Source organism: Mustela nigripes, chromosome 5 (genome assembly GCF_022355385.1).
Source record: "Mustela nigripes isolate SB6536 chromosome 5, MUSNIG.SB6536, whole genome shotgun sequence".
NCBI lineage: Eukaryota > Metazoa > Chordata > Mammalia > Carnivora > Mustelidae > Mustela > Mustela nigripes.
Window position 1 is genome coordinate 51977404 of NC_081561.1, and position 15015 is coordinate 51992418.

Sequence of the window (15015 nt, forward strand, 5' to 3'; positions counted from 1 at the left end):
GGAAGTGTTAAGGAGTCAGACCACCTCAAAATACAAAAGGGAATTTTGGCTATATGTACCACCAGCAGGGAATGTCTCTAACTGCCATTTGAAGGAGTTAAAAACCACAGTAACTCTTCCCATTCTCTCTGTCCTTCATTTCTTTAAAATTCAAAATTTTTAAATTAAAAAAAATTAGAGTATTTATTAATTAATTGATAAATCATTATATTGGTGGGCCTTTAAATAGTTATTTTCAAAATGATTTTCAGAAAATATTCTTGGTGGGGCTCCTGGATGGCTCAGTGGGTTAAAGCCTCTGCCTTTGGCTCAGGTCATGATCCCAGGGTCCTGGGATTGAGCCCCGCATCGGGCTCTCTGCTCAGCAGGGAGCCTGCTTCCTCCTCTCTCTCTCTGCCTGCCTCTCTGCCTACTTGTGATCTCTGTCTGTCAAATAAATAAATAAATAAAAATCTTTTAAAAAATATTCTTGGTGTTTATTGAGATAGTTTAATCATTTGCTTAGCCATATCTGTCTCTAATATTAAGGTCACTAGAATTGATCTGAAACATTAAAAAATATATGGTCATATTTTTGGAGTGTTTCATAAAATTGCCTGCATCTTTGAAGTTGTAGGATGTGTCTTTTGATTTGAAATTGTTGACACATTTGATTGACTTTTCTCTGTGGGTTGTAATATTTTTAACTGGAAAAATAATCTCTGTAGGTGTTGAGGTAATTAGTAGGTTCAGAGCAAATCACTCCCCACCCTTTTTGTGAGATAATGTTCAATTAGTAAACCTTCAAATAATTAAAAACTATTTACTGATCACCTATGTTACACACAACATTGTGTTCAGAAGGTAGAGAGCAAGGTCATTATCTTGGGGAATGACCAGCCTTATCATATGCATGTACAGCCACAGAGCAAAGTCAGACAGCAAGGACTGATCTTCCTCCACATATGCGGTGTGTCTCCTGAACTTCCTATTTAGTTCAACAGATTATGTATTGACTTACTACCATGTTCCAGACCTTCGAAGACAAGTTAGTTCATGAGAAGCAACAACTGAAGAAATACCCAACTAGACCAGGTCTAGTTGATGAGGAACCATAGGTAAAGTGTTTTTCTAATGTTATACAACTATCAAGCATCAGAACTAAGATCTGAATTTTTCTGATTTTAAGTCTTGTGATTTCTCCAGAAGTCCACCTATACCACATTATGGCACACCTCCTTTCTCACCCATAGGAAGATGATATTTTAAAGAGACACAGCAGTCTGTGAGACCCCCAGAAACACCTTTTGTGAAGTTAATATCTACCATGAGGGAGACAAAATAGAAGCTTCTCTTAATATCACTTGGGGCCATTTCAGTTGTTGATCTCTAGCAGAGAGAGAGGGAAGGAACCAGGCTCCCTGCTGAGCAGAGACACCCCCCCCCCCCCATATGAGGCTTGATCCCAGGACCCCGAGATCATGACCTGAGCTGGAGGCAGAGGCTTAACCCACTGAGCCACCCAGGTGCCTATATTTCTCTTTCTTTTTTTTTTTTAATTTTTTAAAAAATTTAATTTAATTTTTTTAATTTTAATTTTTTAAAAAAATATTTTATTCATTTATTTGGCAGAGAGAGAGAGAGAGATCACAAGTAGGCAGAGAGGCAGGCAGAGAGGGAGTGGGAAGCAGGCTCCCCTCTGAGCAGAGAGCCTGACGCGGGGCTCGATTTCAGGACCCCGGGATCAAGACCCGAGCTGAAGGCAGAGGCTTTAACCCACTGAGCCACCCAGGCGCCCCTAATTTTAATTTTTTAATTAACATATAATTTATTTCAGGGGTACAGGTCTAAAGGTCTAAAGGTCTAAGCCTTCAGACAACCCTGTGCTGCAGCTACAACTTTCCCAAAGACACCTTGATTACAAAGGGAGTTGTGGCCATTGTGAAGGGATGGGTTGAGATACTGACTAGCAGGTGCTGTAGGAATAGCTGTTTCCAGCATATGCTGGCCACTCACATGACAGAGTCAAGTATTTCTTCCTCCTTGCCACAAAGAAAAACAGTACAGTGGGGCACCTGGGTGGCTCAATCAGTTAAGTGTCTGCCTTTGGCTCAGGTCATGATTCCAGGGTCCTCAGATAGAGGCCTGCATTGGGCTCCCTGCTTAGCAGGAAGCCTGCTTCTCCCTCTCCCTCTGCCTGCTGCTCCCCCTGCTTGTGAAACTCTGACAAATAAATAAATATATATATTTTTAAAATTTAAATTAAATTTTTTTTTTTAAGGAAAAATAAAGTGCAAGAACACTCATTTGTTGGGTCTGTGATCCGGGTGTTGGTTGTTTTTACTTCTCTCTGTTTCTCTCCTTTCCAGAGCACGGCTCAGTGGATTCTTTGTGGCTCCGGAGACAAATAATTACACTTTCTGGATCCAGGCTGACAACCAAGCTTCCCTGTACTTCAGTCATTCAGAGGACCCAAAGACCAAGGTATTCGCCTTCCTCTTACTTTTCTTTTTCTTGTCCCTAGTTCTTTACTCCTGAAAAAAAAAAAAAAAAGAATAAACATCAAAGTGCTCATTATTTTACTTGTAATTGTAACATATCACTAAGCAACTAGGAATTTTAAAGTTTCATTTTGTTGGGGGGGGTGGGTGGGTTTATTTTTTGTTAAATATTTTGAAAATTGAGATATAATTGACATGATTTTAATTGTTGAAAAAGAATTTGGTTGAATGTGTTGGCACATTTATTGAGCACTTACTTACTATAAGCCCAGTGTTAAGCAACATCGTTTATGTACCTTGTCTCTGATCTTCACAGCACCTCTGTGAGCTAATTATATTTATCTCCATTTTCCAGATAAGAAAATGGAGGCTTGGAAAGATTGTATGGCCAATCCAAGGCCACTTGGATCAGAGGAGGCATGGTAGTTAGAGTTCAGACACTATCTGTCTGATTCTAAAACTTGTGCATTTTCCCCTGATTTTTGGGCAGAGATGTAGGCAGTCTTATTTAGGTATTTCCTGGTCAGCTTTGAAGGATAAGAAAAAGTGCTTTTAACAAAAAGCCAAGATTCACTAGCAGCACTGACAACCACTTTTGCCCTCAAATTATTAACATGCTTCTATAAAATTATTTTGCTAGTTGCTAGAGAAACATTGTAGATCTTGGTGCAGTCAAGTCATTCTAGGTTTCTCAGGTGGCTTAGTATTATTTTATTCATAGTATCATGTAAAGTCAGGGTTTCAGGTTGCCTGTTTCTGCTCTAAACATGGACATTCAGCCTCATCCGAATACAGTTTAATAGAGAGACAGAGATAGAGTGAGGGGCAGAGAAGCATACACAACCACAGGTGTGTGATTGAGCTGACTTGTTGGAAAAGCAGACCAGTCCAAAGACCCTGTCAGTAGCTGTTCAGGCACTTGCTATTTGAGAAGTAAATGCCCATAAGCTTCATAGTATTGACTGTGATATGCTTCTTGGGCCCCAGGTGAAAGTGGCCTCCATCAAGGTGGGCATTGCTGACTGGTTTGACGCTTGGGAGCAGAATGGGCATGACGGGACTTGGCAACGGAAGACCCCGAAGTTGGAGCTGGTTGGTGGCACCAGCTACTACCTGGAAGCAGAGCATGGTGGGAGAGCCCCCAGCAGGGGAATGAGAATTGGCGTCCAGATCCACAATACCTGGCTGAATCCTGATGTGGTCAGCACTTACCTCCGAGAAAAGCAGCAAATCCGAATCCATGCCCAGAGACTTCCAGAAATCCAGGTGTGTGGTTGTTCTCCATCCTGTGGGGTTGGATTTAGGGGCTGAACGCTGGAAGGAACATCATCTGGCCAAATCCGCCAAATCTTATTATTAAGATAATTTTATTTGTGGTCTTAGTAATTTCCAGGTAAATTCTCTTTTAGAATCTTGTTCTCTGGAGTAGAGATAAAGTCCTGCAAACAAACAGACCCACGTATGCAAGCACATGAGTGTACACACACGTGATTCCTTTGCTGTTACTGATGCAGGTCCTATCTCTTCACTCATGGTGTTTTCTCCATCTGCTTTGTACAGGTCAAAGCCTTTGGGTCTCTCTGTGGTGCCCCATACTTGTGTTGAACAATATCAATGCCCTTTCAGTTGCTCACTTCTTGGTGTACAAAGATGAATCCCTATGGACTCTGCTTTTCAAGTTTAGAGTCTAATAGTAACACATGTATGCAAATAACCATAGAACAAGGTAGAAAAGAGCAAGTGATGGAAATGACCGATCTTCCTTTGTAACTAAAATATAGTGCGCCTGTCAGGGAGCATGCGAGGAGCCAAGCAGAAACGGAATAAGACTCTGCTCCTGCCCTCCGGCCCCCACCCCACCTCTGGGAGAGGGCGCAAGGCGAGAAGGGCTGAAAGGGGTCCTTCAGGGGCTGCACTGACGTCTCACACCCTAACAAGAAGTGGGGGACACGGGTGAATAGGGAGATCGACCTAGAAGAGTTTTCTTTCAGTGCTGACACTTGGGTTCACAGATATTTCTAGATGGTAGTGAGTTTAGATAAAACTGAAATTACAAATAAAAGGAAATAGACAGTGGAGGAGATGTGTCGCGAGTTTCTCTGACTTAATTAGCCCGCGTCACTTATTCCTGTCACTCTCGACAGATGCTGACCGTGTCTGGCAGAGGGAGCTTCGTCCTTACTTGGGACAATGTCACCAGTCAGCCAATCCCTGGAAATGTCACAGCCCATCAGGTGGGAACCTTCTTCAAATAATGACAGGTGGAGGAGTTGGGGGAGAGGTCTTTATGTCTATGGTGTACATTCTTGAGTTTGTTGTTTGTTTGTTTTTTAAAAACAGATTCAAAGAGCCATTGAGGAGTTACTTGCCGTCAAATGCAAATTGGAACCCCTTTCGGCCAGCAGCCTACTCTGGCTTGGGTTTGAACAAGGTGTGCTTTCCTTGGCTTGGCAAATGCTGATCCTCTTCTCCATTGTCTTTCTCTCTATCTTTTTCATTTCCTGCTACCAGAGTCAAGAAAAGTTACCGAAGCTGGATTTGGACACCCAGTGGCCATGAGAGTGACGACACATGTAGGAGGACGTCACTTGGTGTGGGTTTCAGAGAAAGAAAAGCCATTCCCCTGGGGCTCTTGGGTGGAGCCTAGTGCTCCCCATGCTGCCCATGGGAGAAAGGGCAAACCATACAGGAGGAAATGAAAACACTACAACAGTGTATCTTATTTAATTCAAATTGTAGCCAAATAAAGGAATTGTTACACGAAACAGTTGAATTGTCACATGAAACATGTTTACCAAATTGTAAACATGCGAGGGCCACTTTTTAAGATACTAATGTGAGCTCAGTTATAGTCAGAGCTCCTTGTCTCTGCTTCTCAATAGTTTTTGATGCCATGGTACACAGAGAAAATTGTCATCAATGTTTGATGGTCTGTGGCAGACAGAATGGGGCTCTGCTGTCAGGAGATTTCAAGCCTTCAAGCTCAAGCTCAAGCTCTGATAACCCAAAGGATCAAAGGCTGATGACACGGTGAACTCATAACCCAACCCCGTGACACATGTTGGGAAGCTCTGTCTTATCAATCTCTATGCCCGTCTTCCTGTTTTATCTGCCTCCAGGCCCAGAAGGTTCCAGCTTTGAGGGGGACCTCACCAGTGGGACAGAGCCCTTCTGCGGGAGGTTTAGCCTCCACCAGCCTCGACACCTTGTCCTAATACCCCTGGCTTCCCAGGAGGGCTACCAGCTAGATCAGTACACGCACGTAAGTAGCAGCCCTCACCCTCCTGGGTAGGTTGGGTAGGGAAGGTTATGCTCTGGGGTTGAGACTGAGGAAGCAGAAATACAAAGGAGTGTTTGCTGAGATCTGCTCCATGCATGTTTCAGGCTGAGATTCTGGGTTTCTTAGCTGCTGTTTCAAGTGGTGAACAGATACCTCTGGTCCTTCATTAGTTAGTGGTTCCATGGAAATGCCTTTGTCTTAGCTGTAGATCCATGGATGTTTTTACATGCTCCAGGATCTTCTTTGCTCATTGGGGAATAGCGTGGACACTGTAGTCAGACTGTTTGATTTTGAATTTTGACTCTACCCTTACATGTCCTCGGGGTCTCGATTTAGTTTATCCCTCTGTGAAATGGGTAGTCATATGGTCTAGAATTGTGGTGGAGATTAAATGAGATAACCTACTAATGTGTGCACTGGTTAGGACTCTGTTAAATGCTAGTCACTGTTATTTATTATGTTTTTTTTTTAAAGATTTTATTTATTTATTTGACAGACAGAGATCACAAGTAGGCAGAGAGGCAGACAGAGAGAGAGAGGGGGAAGCAGGCTTCCCACTGAGCAGAGAGCCCGATGAGGGCTCAATCCCAGGACCCTGGGATCATGACCTGAACCAAAGGCAGAGGCTTTAACCCACTGAGCCACCCAGGTGCCCCTATTGTTTTGTTTTGTTTTGTTTTGTTTTTTAATTAATAGGTTGACTAGCACAGCCATCTTTCATAAAAAGAGAGCAGCCTCTTTGCCCTTTGGGAGCTAGAGGGAGCCTAACGGGCTGGCTGAACTCATGGCAGTGTTTGGGGGTGGGTGGCTAGAGGACTCTCCTTCAGGCCTGAGATTGTATCATTCTTTGATATTCCTCAAAATTCCATCTCCTCTGTGTTTCAGGGTTCAGTCAGTTCTTAGTGGAACTTCCCGGGAGAGCTTGGATTAGGCATGTCAGGTTGGGGTCCCGTCCATCTTCCAGCGTGCCCTCTGCGGGACGGGGTCCCAACAAGGGGCCATTTGCCCACATGGGCAAGTCTGGAATTATGGAGATGATTCTGGTTGCTACACTTGGGAAGTGTTACTGGCATCTAACGGGCAGTTTCTAAGGATGTTGCAAAACATCCCCGAATGCACAGGACAACCCCATCCCGCCCCCCTGCCGACCAGAAAAGAATTATACAGTTCGAAAGGCCAACTGTGGGGAAAAAAAAAATCCTGTAATAAATTCTTCTTGGGAATTTTGCTTCATTCAGAAACCAAGGATGACAGTGAATTAGAGTTCAGGCACTGAGACTCAGAGAGGTGAAGTGACCTGCTCAAGGTTACACAGGTAACTGGGTCAGAACAAGTCTGTTCTAACTGAGATACTCCAAAGTCCTAACTGCCAAGCACAGTGGTAGGCATTTCATGACTCTCTGCGGAGTCAATGACAATTTATTCTGTTTGCCTTTCTGGTGAGATTAGTAAGCTCCAGGACAATGGGACTTGGACTGACGTTAACTCTCACAGCATGAGGGAGTTTCCTAGGGACGGGACCCTCTTGATGACACGTTGCTTCTTGCACTAATCGAACTCATACCTTTCTCCGGTGTCCATAGTTGTGCCTCGCATACAAAGGCCACAAGAATAACATCCTGAAGGTGACCGTATTTTTCACAACCGACTCTCAAAACTTCATTAAGAAGAACATCACCTGTGACTGGAGTCTTGTGGGGACCAGTCCCGACAGGTAGCTAATCTGTGGGGAGTGTGGTGGCAATTCTGCCGGCTGGGATGATTAGCTCTCTTGGGGACAGGGGCCCCTGTGAGGTACCGACGATTTCTTATTTTGGGCCTCAGATATTAACCTGCGGTTCTTTTTTTTTTAAATTTAACTATTTATTTTAGAGATAGAAAACATGTACATAAGCAGGGAGAGGGACAGAAGGACAGTCTCAAGCAGGCTCAGACGCCCTCCTGAGCATGGAGCTGGATGTGGGGCTCGAACCCACCACCCTGAGATCATGACCTGAGCTGAAATCAAGAGTGGGATTCTTAACCAGTTGAGCCATCCAGGCACACCTTCCCTTGGGATTCTGAACACATCTTAGTCAACTAAGAATTTTGATTTAAGAGTAGTTAGTTGTTAGGAATATAATACTTTTTGCAAATACCCTTGACACTTTACCTGGGGATAGAATGATAGAACCTCTTATGTGGGAAAGATTTTAGAGACTGTTCCTTGACATTACTGATAGGAAAAACTGCAACCCAGAGAATTATTGAGTCACCAAAATTTATATAGCAAGTAAATAAAGACTCTGCAATGAAACTCAGGCCTCTTGCTCCCTTGCTTTGGTGTTCTTTCCATAATGGTCTTACGGGTTTTGTAAGTGGTCTTAAACCTCAGTGAGTCTAGGGGTATTAATCTTCTCTGTGGTTAGAGCCTAACATATGACCTGCTGAAGATGCAGAATTATACTGTCATCTGAAAATGCTGCCAACACTGTCATGAGCGAATGACCACCTTGAAGTGCGCCTCACCCACGTGATTCCACACGCTGAGCCTGTTTTGGATGGGAGGCCTGTACCTGTGGCACACAGGACTGCTGGGGTGCAGGGGTTCTTGGGGTGTCTCTCCTGACTGCACAGTCTGCAGGCCCTCAGGCTGGTGAACTCGGCTCTCTGCGAAGGGGCTGCAGGTGCACACAGAGAGGCCCAGTTCTGCTGGGGGCTTTGTTTTTCAGCTGGCGGTTCACTTGCATGGACCTCTGGGAGACCTGTGTGCATGGCTCTGTGGATCTCCAGCCAGCTCTGGCAAACTCCTCTGTGCTGGTTTACCAGATCGACCTCTTCCCTCTGTCTCAGGAGACCCGTGGGTTCTATGTGGATGAAATTATTATTGCGGACACAAACATAACAGGTGATAATCGAATCTGCTCTCTGTAAGGGGCCTGTCTATCTAGTGCTGACCTCAGATTTTTCTGCTTGGGGAAGTTCTTCTTTTAATGCAGAGGAAACACGTGGCTCCCCATCTTGTCTGATTGTTCCTGGAAAGAAGATTGGTTTGGGATTGTGTGCTCTTGGTCCCCCTATCTTTCTAGCTAATTCCTTCCCCACCCCACCCCCATTTATCCAATGCTTGCTCTTCTGTGCTCTTACCCCAATTTTACCACTTTCATGCTGAGAAGCTTTGTTTCCTTATCTGTAAAATGGGCATAAGCAGGACCCCATCTTATTGAATTACTGTGAAGGTTAACTGAAGTATAGAATGTAATGAAGTCAGCACAGGTCTTGCACCATGGGAAGTGCTCAATAAATATAAACTGTTATTATTACTATTATCATGATTATTGTTAGGTTAGCAGGACTTCTACACCTGTCCATGAATTTATATCTGTCATGCAAAGTGCTGGAAGGAATAAGGCAATATCTGGTCCTGTAAATGGGCTAAAGGTCTCATTTACACCTTCAAGGCAGACTCAGAAAAGTGAGAGAGTTAACCATGTCTTTATGAGAAAAGGCTTGTCCTGCTTTTTGCCTATCCACATTCCTCCTACTCAACTTTCAGAGCTCAAGCTTAGCCCTTTCCTCCATGATCTTTCCCCTTGATCTCCTTTAGGCAAAGCAACCGCCCCTAGCTTTGCTTGTCCATGAGGCTAGGGACAAAGAGTTCATCAGGGGTCCTACTGAGACTGTCCAAGTATGATGGGCACTCAGGGGAAGAGAAACCCACAGCCAAGACAGAATGGGGCAGTCTGTCCCTGGGCCTTGAGGCTTCCAACTTTTGCTCACACTCCCTTTTCCCTTTATAGTCTTTTGTCTGAAACTTATAGAGCTGAGGGCAAGAGAGATTGGGGGATGGTGGCAAGAGGTCTCAATTTCGGCCCTGAAATCTCCTCATTCTAGGATACTCATCAAAATTCCATTTCTTACCTGGTTCACCGGTTTAAGTGTTTGGGGGCATCTGTGCTTTGACTGATTTCAAACCCTGTTCATGTTATGGTGTAATTAGGTGATGATAATATTCAAATGGAGTGCTGGGGTAACCACTTGAATTTCTTGGGGCCCAAGACAACTGGCTGGACCTTTTGTTGTTCTCCCCACCCCCCACCCAAGCACTATCTGGATTCCCGGAGTGCTGAGGCGATCAATATTTCATGCACTTGAACCATTGACTGGGAACTCAGGACTAGATGATCAACTCTGTTTCCACTCTCTCTAAACCCCTGAAATCTAGGAGCCAGAGTCCCTCCTCACTGCCCCACCCTTTAGCCATCAAATATTCCAGTATGTGGGACCACCTAGGGTTGAGGTGAGGGGGAGAGGGAAAGGGAGGAGTGGCTTGGGTGAAATAACCCCCTTCCCATTTTGTCTAGTTTCCCTGCTGGTGATGACTTTGCTTTGAGGATGATTTAATGGCAAGATGAACCGATAGCCATTGTTAATTGAGATTTATCTGATCAGCTTCACACTTTATATTCTCTGATCTCATCTCCTCTATGAACATTCCTTGTATGTAATGGTGCCTATCACTTACTTCTCACTGAGATCTCAGAAGCCCATAAAGTGCTCCTATTATCTCCACTCTGTAGATGAGGAAGCCAAAACTAAGAGGGGTTGAATATCTTGCCCCAAATCACACAGCTGGGATGGGGGGGGGTGGTTAGCATCTGGACACTGGAGCCAAGCCTTCAATGACTCTGTGCCCAGGTGAGCAAATAAGCATTTTTTGAACACCTACTGTGTGCTTAGTATTATGCTAAATCAGCAGGGGTCATGCAAAGATGCTGCGCTTTGGACTGTCCACAGAACAGTGGATCAGAACACTGTCCACTGTTCTGATCATACAGTTTTGGGGAAGACGTGTCTCTTAGAGAATCTAAAAATATATTGTGCTGGTCATTTTGAATCTGCCATCCTGCTAAACTCCCTGTACCATGCAGATTGATGTGTTATGATTCCCACTTAACCAATGAGGAAACAGTCTTAGGTTATGTTGATCAGCCAAATGGTTACCTAATACAAGTGGAAAATCAGGATTTGCGCAGTAGTCGGTTTGAAGGCTTGCCCTGTTTCTGCGCATGTGCTGAGCCCGCTCTGTGAATGAGCGCTCACATACCCCTAGAGGGCGCCTGTGCGCTCAGTGTTCTGAAGGGGATCTGCTGTAGGTTCCCGGAGTTGCCAGGGGCCTTGGGGAGGAAAGGAGGAAGGTGTAGCAGTCCACGCTGCAGTAGGTCCTCGCTGTGTGGGGGTGCGTCCCAGAGCGTCGAGAGGGACGTTGGCCTGGTGTGGGGCTTATTAAACTTAGTTATGGAATTAGCGTTTGTCTCCCTCAACCATGACCTCCCATTTTCCTTCTGGTCCGAAGCCGCGTCCTGCTGCCTCCTTTTCCTTTGCTCTCATGGTGGCAGACAGGTGGGAATCTCTGCCTGAAGTGGGGGTTGAGAACTCAGCAACTCAGCGTCTGCCGTGGGGATTTTCCGCCAGACACCAGTTGCTTGCTGACGATGGGATCATTGGTCTCTAGTTTCTCAAGCAGATTCCGAAACAGCTCGCCCCGGGGGCAACCTGGTGGAGTCGCTCTGCGTGGAGGGATCCCCTCCAGTCTACAACGTCAGCTTTTGGTTGGTGGGGTGCGGCCGGGAGCTCCCACTCATCACCGCAAGGTAGGGAGAGGTCTTTGCTCGCTGGTCCCTTCTTAGGGTTGTCAGTTGCCCTTGGGGGACACAGAGGTGGGACTTTTATCAGGAAGAGATATCTGACTTGTTGCTTAAAACCACGGTTCTGAGTCTTAACAATGCAGAACGGATTCACCAGGGAAGTCTTGTTAAAACACAAATTGCTGGGCCCTAACGGCTCTGTCTCTAACTCAGTAGGTTTGAGGGGAGGCCTGAGAATTTGAGATTTTGCATTTCTAATGAGTTCCCAGGCAATGCTGATTCTACTGGTCTGGGGTCTACACTTTGAGAGCTAGTTTCTAGTAAATTTGCTTTTAAGTAGTTGTATTTTTCTGCTGTTCAGAATTAATTTAATTGGAAAAAAAACCCCAGCTGTTTCTTTTTTGGGGGGGGTTATTATGCTAAGGGAAATAAGTCTTTAGAGAAAGACAGTTATCATATGATCTCACTGATATGAGGAATTTGAGAGGCAGGGCAGGGGTGATTATGGAGGGAAAAACAAGATGGGACAGGGGAGGGAGACAAACCATAAGAGACTCTTAATCTCAGGAAGCAAACCAAGGGTTCCTGGAAGGGGGTAGGTGGGAAGGATGGGGTGGCTGGGTGATGGACACTGGGGAGGGTATGTGCTATGGTGAGAACTGTACATCGTGTAAGACTGATGAATCACAGACCTGTACCCACCCCTGAAGCAAATAATATATTATATGTTAATAAAAAACAACAAAAAAAGCTGTTTCTAAGAACTTACCACCAGATGGCACTAGAGGCCCATAAGCGTTGCTTCTTACTAGTCAACAGTCTAGGCGCAGTTTATAAAGCAGTAACAGAGGATCAGGCTCCATCCACCCAACTCCTGGAACACACGTGTGCTCTAATTCGTTCTTTTCATTTTTCACTTAAACCCCAATAGGGATGAAAGACTCGAGATGCGCTGCCTTTAACATTTTTCTTTCCATCTTTTTCTAACATGTGCCAAGATGAGTTCTGCTCATACATGGCTGGGGCCGTGTATAAAGGGCAGGTGCAGAGAGCTTGAGTCTGTGGTCTGCTCTCCTTAGTGTTCCATGGCCCGCTGGGCAGGAAAGACGTGCAGACCATCAACAGGATCAAGGAGTGAAGGAGCAGCGGTAGGGGAGGGGGAGCCACCATCTTAGCCAGCCTGCAGTCCTGCATTCCCTATGCCAATCCTTCAACTCAGAAATGCTAGAGGGTGATTTGGGTTACTATGAACAGGTCCACAGTAGAAGGGTCCTGGCAACCTTCCTTTCTCCTATTTCCTCAAGTCCCTTAACTCCTTCTGGAAGCCTCCTGCCTCAGCAACACAGGACCCCCTTGGGCTGGCCTTTGCTAACTTCATCCCCCAACACAGATGCCATCATTCTCTTTCTGTATAGTTGTATTTAAGTGCATTGACATGTAGCTCTTTTTCTTTTTTAAAAGATTTTATTTATTTTTTTGTCAGAGAGCACAAGCAGGGGGAGCCAGAGGCAAAGGGAGAAACAGGTTCCCTGCTGAGCAAGGAGCCCGATGCGGGGCTTGATCCTAGGACCCTCAGGATCATGACCTGAGCTGAAGGCAGATGCTTAACCCACTGAGCCATCCAGGCATCCCCATCAATATGTAGTTCTTAATATTGATAAAGGTCATATATATTTATTGTTGAAAATTTGGAAAATATGGTAAAAGACTTAGGAAAAGTTAAAAAGTCACTCATAATCCCTTTGCTTAGAGGTAACTTGTACTGACATGTTAGATCCATATTCTAACTCCCTTTTTTCTAAGCAGTTTTTGTATACATATACCCATACATATATGTATAATATTTACTTTTTAAACCTCAAATTGGGACGATACATTACACACTATATTTGGTAACATGCCCATTTCCACTTAATGGCCTAAATTGAATATTTCCCCATATCACTGATGGGGAATGGTATGATTTTTCTAAAATATGATTTCATTGGCTGAACGGTAGTCCATCTCACGGTTTGTCGTGATATATTTGACCCATCTATTGTATTAAAAGCAAGATTAGGCAGGCCAGTGTGTTTGCACACAGGAACCAGCTAAGAAGTTGGCCAGAAGGAGTGGCCTGCGTGTCAGACGGATACAGAGTGTGGAAGCGTCTGTGGAACAGGGCACTGTCTGCTCACTTAATGATGTGAATGGATTAAAGAAGACCATGTTCTGTCTACTCTGTGCTTCAGGGCCAAAGCTGTGGAGGCTGGAGGCTGGGGTCATCACTTTTTATTCTGGGTTCCTGTGTTCCCAGGATCAGTACAGAGACAGGGTGGAACATTCTGTAAGAATCCAAATATTTGGGACGTCTGGGTGGCTCAGTTGGCTAAGCTTCTGCCTTTAGCTCAGGTCATGATCTCAGTGTCCTGGGATCGAGCCCCACATTGGGCTTTCTGCTCAGCAGGGAGTCTGCTTCTCAAATCTTCGCCCCCCCCCCGCTTGTGTTCCCAATCTCTCTGTCTCAAATAAATAAACAAAATATTTTAAAAATTTTAAAAATATTTTATTCATTTGTCAGAGAAAGAGAGCATAGGCCAGGGGAGAGGCAGGTAGAGAGAGAAGCAGACTCCCCGCTGACCAGGGAGCCTGATGTGGGACTCGAACCCAGGATCCCGGGATCACGACCTGAGCCAAAGGCATATGTTTAACCGACTGAGCCATGCAGGCATCCAAATAAAATCTTTTTTTAAATAAAGAATCTTAAAATTTCCACTGCACCTCTTCTGCTATGATGGGACAGGGTATCCAGTGTTTGGGAGGTTGAGATTGTGTCCTAGAAACATGGCTGACTGCATGTTCTTTGAGCTGGGGTTAAGTTCTGTCTGGAGTAGCACTTCTGGATGGTTACTGTGCTTAAGGCTTTGTTTTTGACCTGCCACAGCTCTGTGCCCACTGAAGGAGGACAAGAAGAATCTGGGGTGGTCCAGGTGACAACACAGAGGATACAGAAGACAAGCCCACCTTTAGGAGGATACTTCCGCATCCAACTTCCTACCACAGAGATTCCTGGTAAAGGGACAATTGGAGGGCATCAATGTCTCATTTTCATTTTTAGGGGCATTCTCAGGCAAACAGTATCCTGAGAAACAGCCTTAAAGCCGTTTTGTTTAGTTTCCAGCGTTTGAACATGGCCTTGTTAAAATTAAAGATCTGTACAATAATGATACCATATCATTTAAAAGGATCCCAACTTTGGGATGTGGAAACTGAGTGGATTAGCTTCCCGGGGTTGTCATAACAAATCACTGCAAACTTGGTGGGTTCAAACAACAGAAATCCGTTCTCTTGAATTTCTGGAGGCCAGAAATTCAAAATCAAGTTTTCAGCGGTGTCACACTCCCCCACCCCACCACCCCGAGGGCTCTAGGGGAGCATCTCTTTCCCAGCTCTTCCAGCTTCTGGTGGCTGCCCATATTCCGTGGCCACATCACTCTTCCTCTTCTGTCTCAAAGACTCCTCTGTCTCTGTCTTATAAGGACACATAGGATTGCACTTAGGGCCTACCTTGGATAACCCAGGATAAGCTGTTCCTCTCAAGATTCTTAACCACATCTTCTGCAATATAAGATACACTCTTTTGCCTTAT

At 44.9% G+C, this 15015-nt stretch overlaps 1 protein-coding gene across 12 annotated transcripts in view; it reads left to right on the forward strand.

Moving 5' to 3' along the window:
- The window catches only part of PKHD1 (PKHD1 ciliary IPT domain containing fibrocystin/polyductin), a 478342-nt gene that overhangs the window by 35528 nt on the left and 427799 nt on the right, over positions 1-15015 (forward strand). For all 12 annotated transcript variants that reach the window (XM_059400266.1, XM_059400267.1, XM_059400265.1 and 9 more), the window contains 9 exons: positions 2349-2463; positions 3468-3746; positions 4625-4714; positions 4821-4911; positions 5600-5742; positions 7344-7474; positions 8472-8647; positions 11255-11393; positions 14311-14438. In XM_059400266.1, coding sequence (XP_059256249.1) covers positions 2349-2463; positions 3468-3746; positions 4625-4714; positions 4821-4911; positions 5600-5742; positions 7344-7474; positions 8472-8647; positions 11255-11393; positions 14311-14438 — 1292 coding nt within the window. The remainder of the gene's footprint in view (positions 1-2348; positions 2464-3467; positions 3747-4624; positions 4715-4820; positions 4912-5599; positions 5743-7343; positions 7475-8471; positions 8648-11254; positions 11394-14310; positions 14439-15015) is intronic.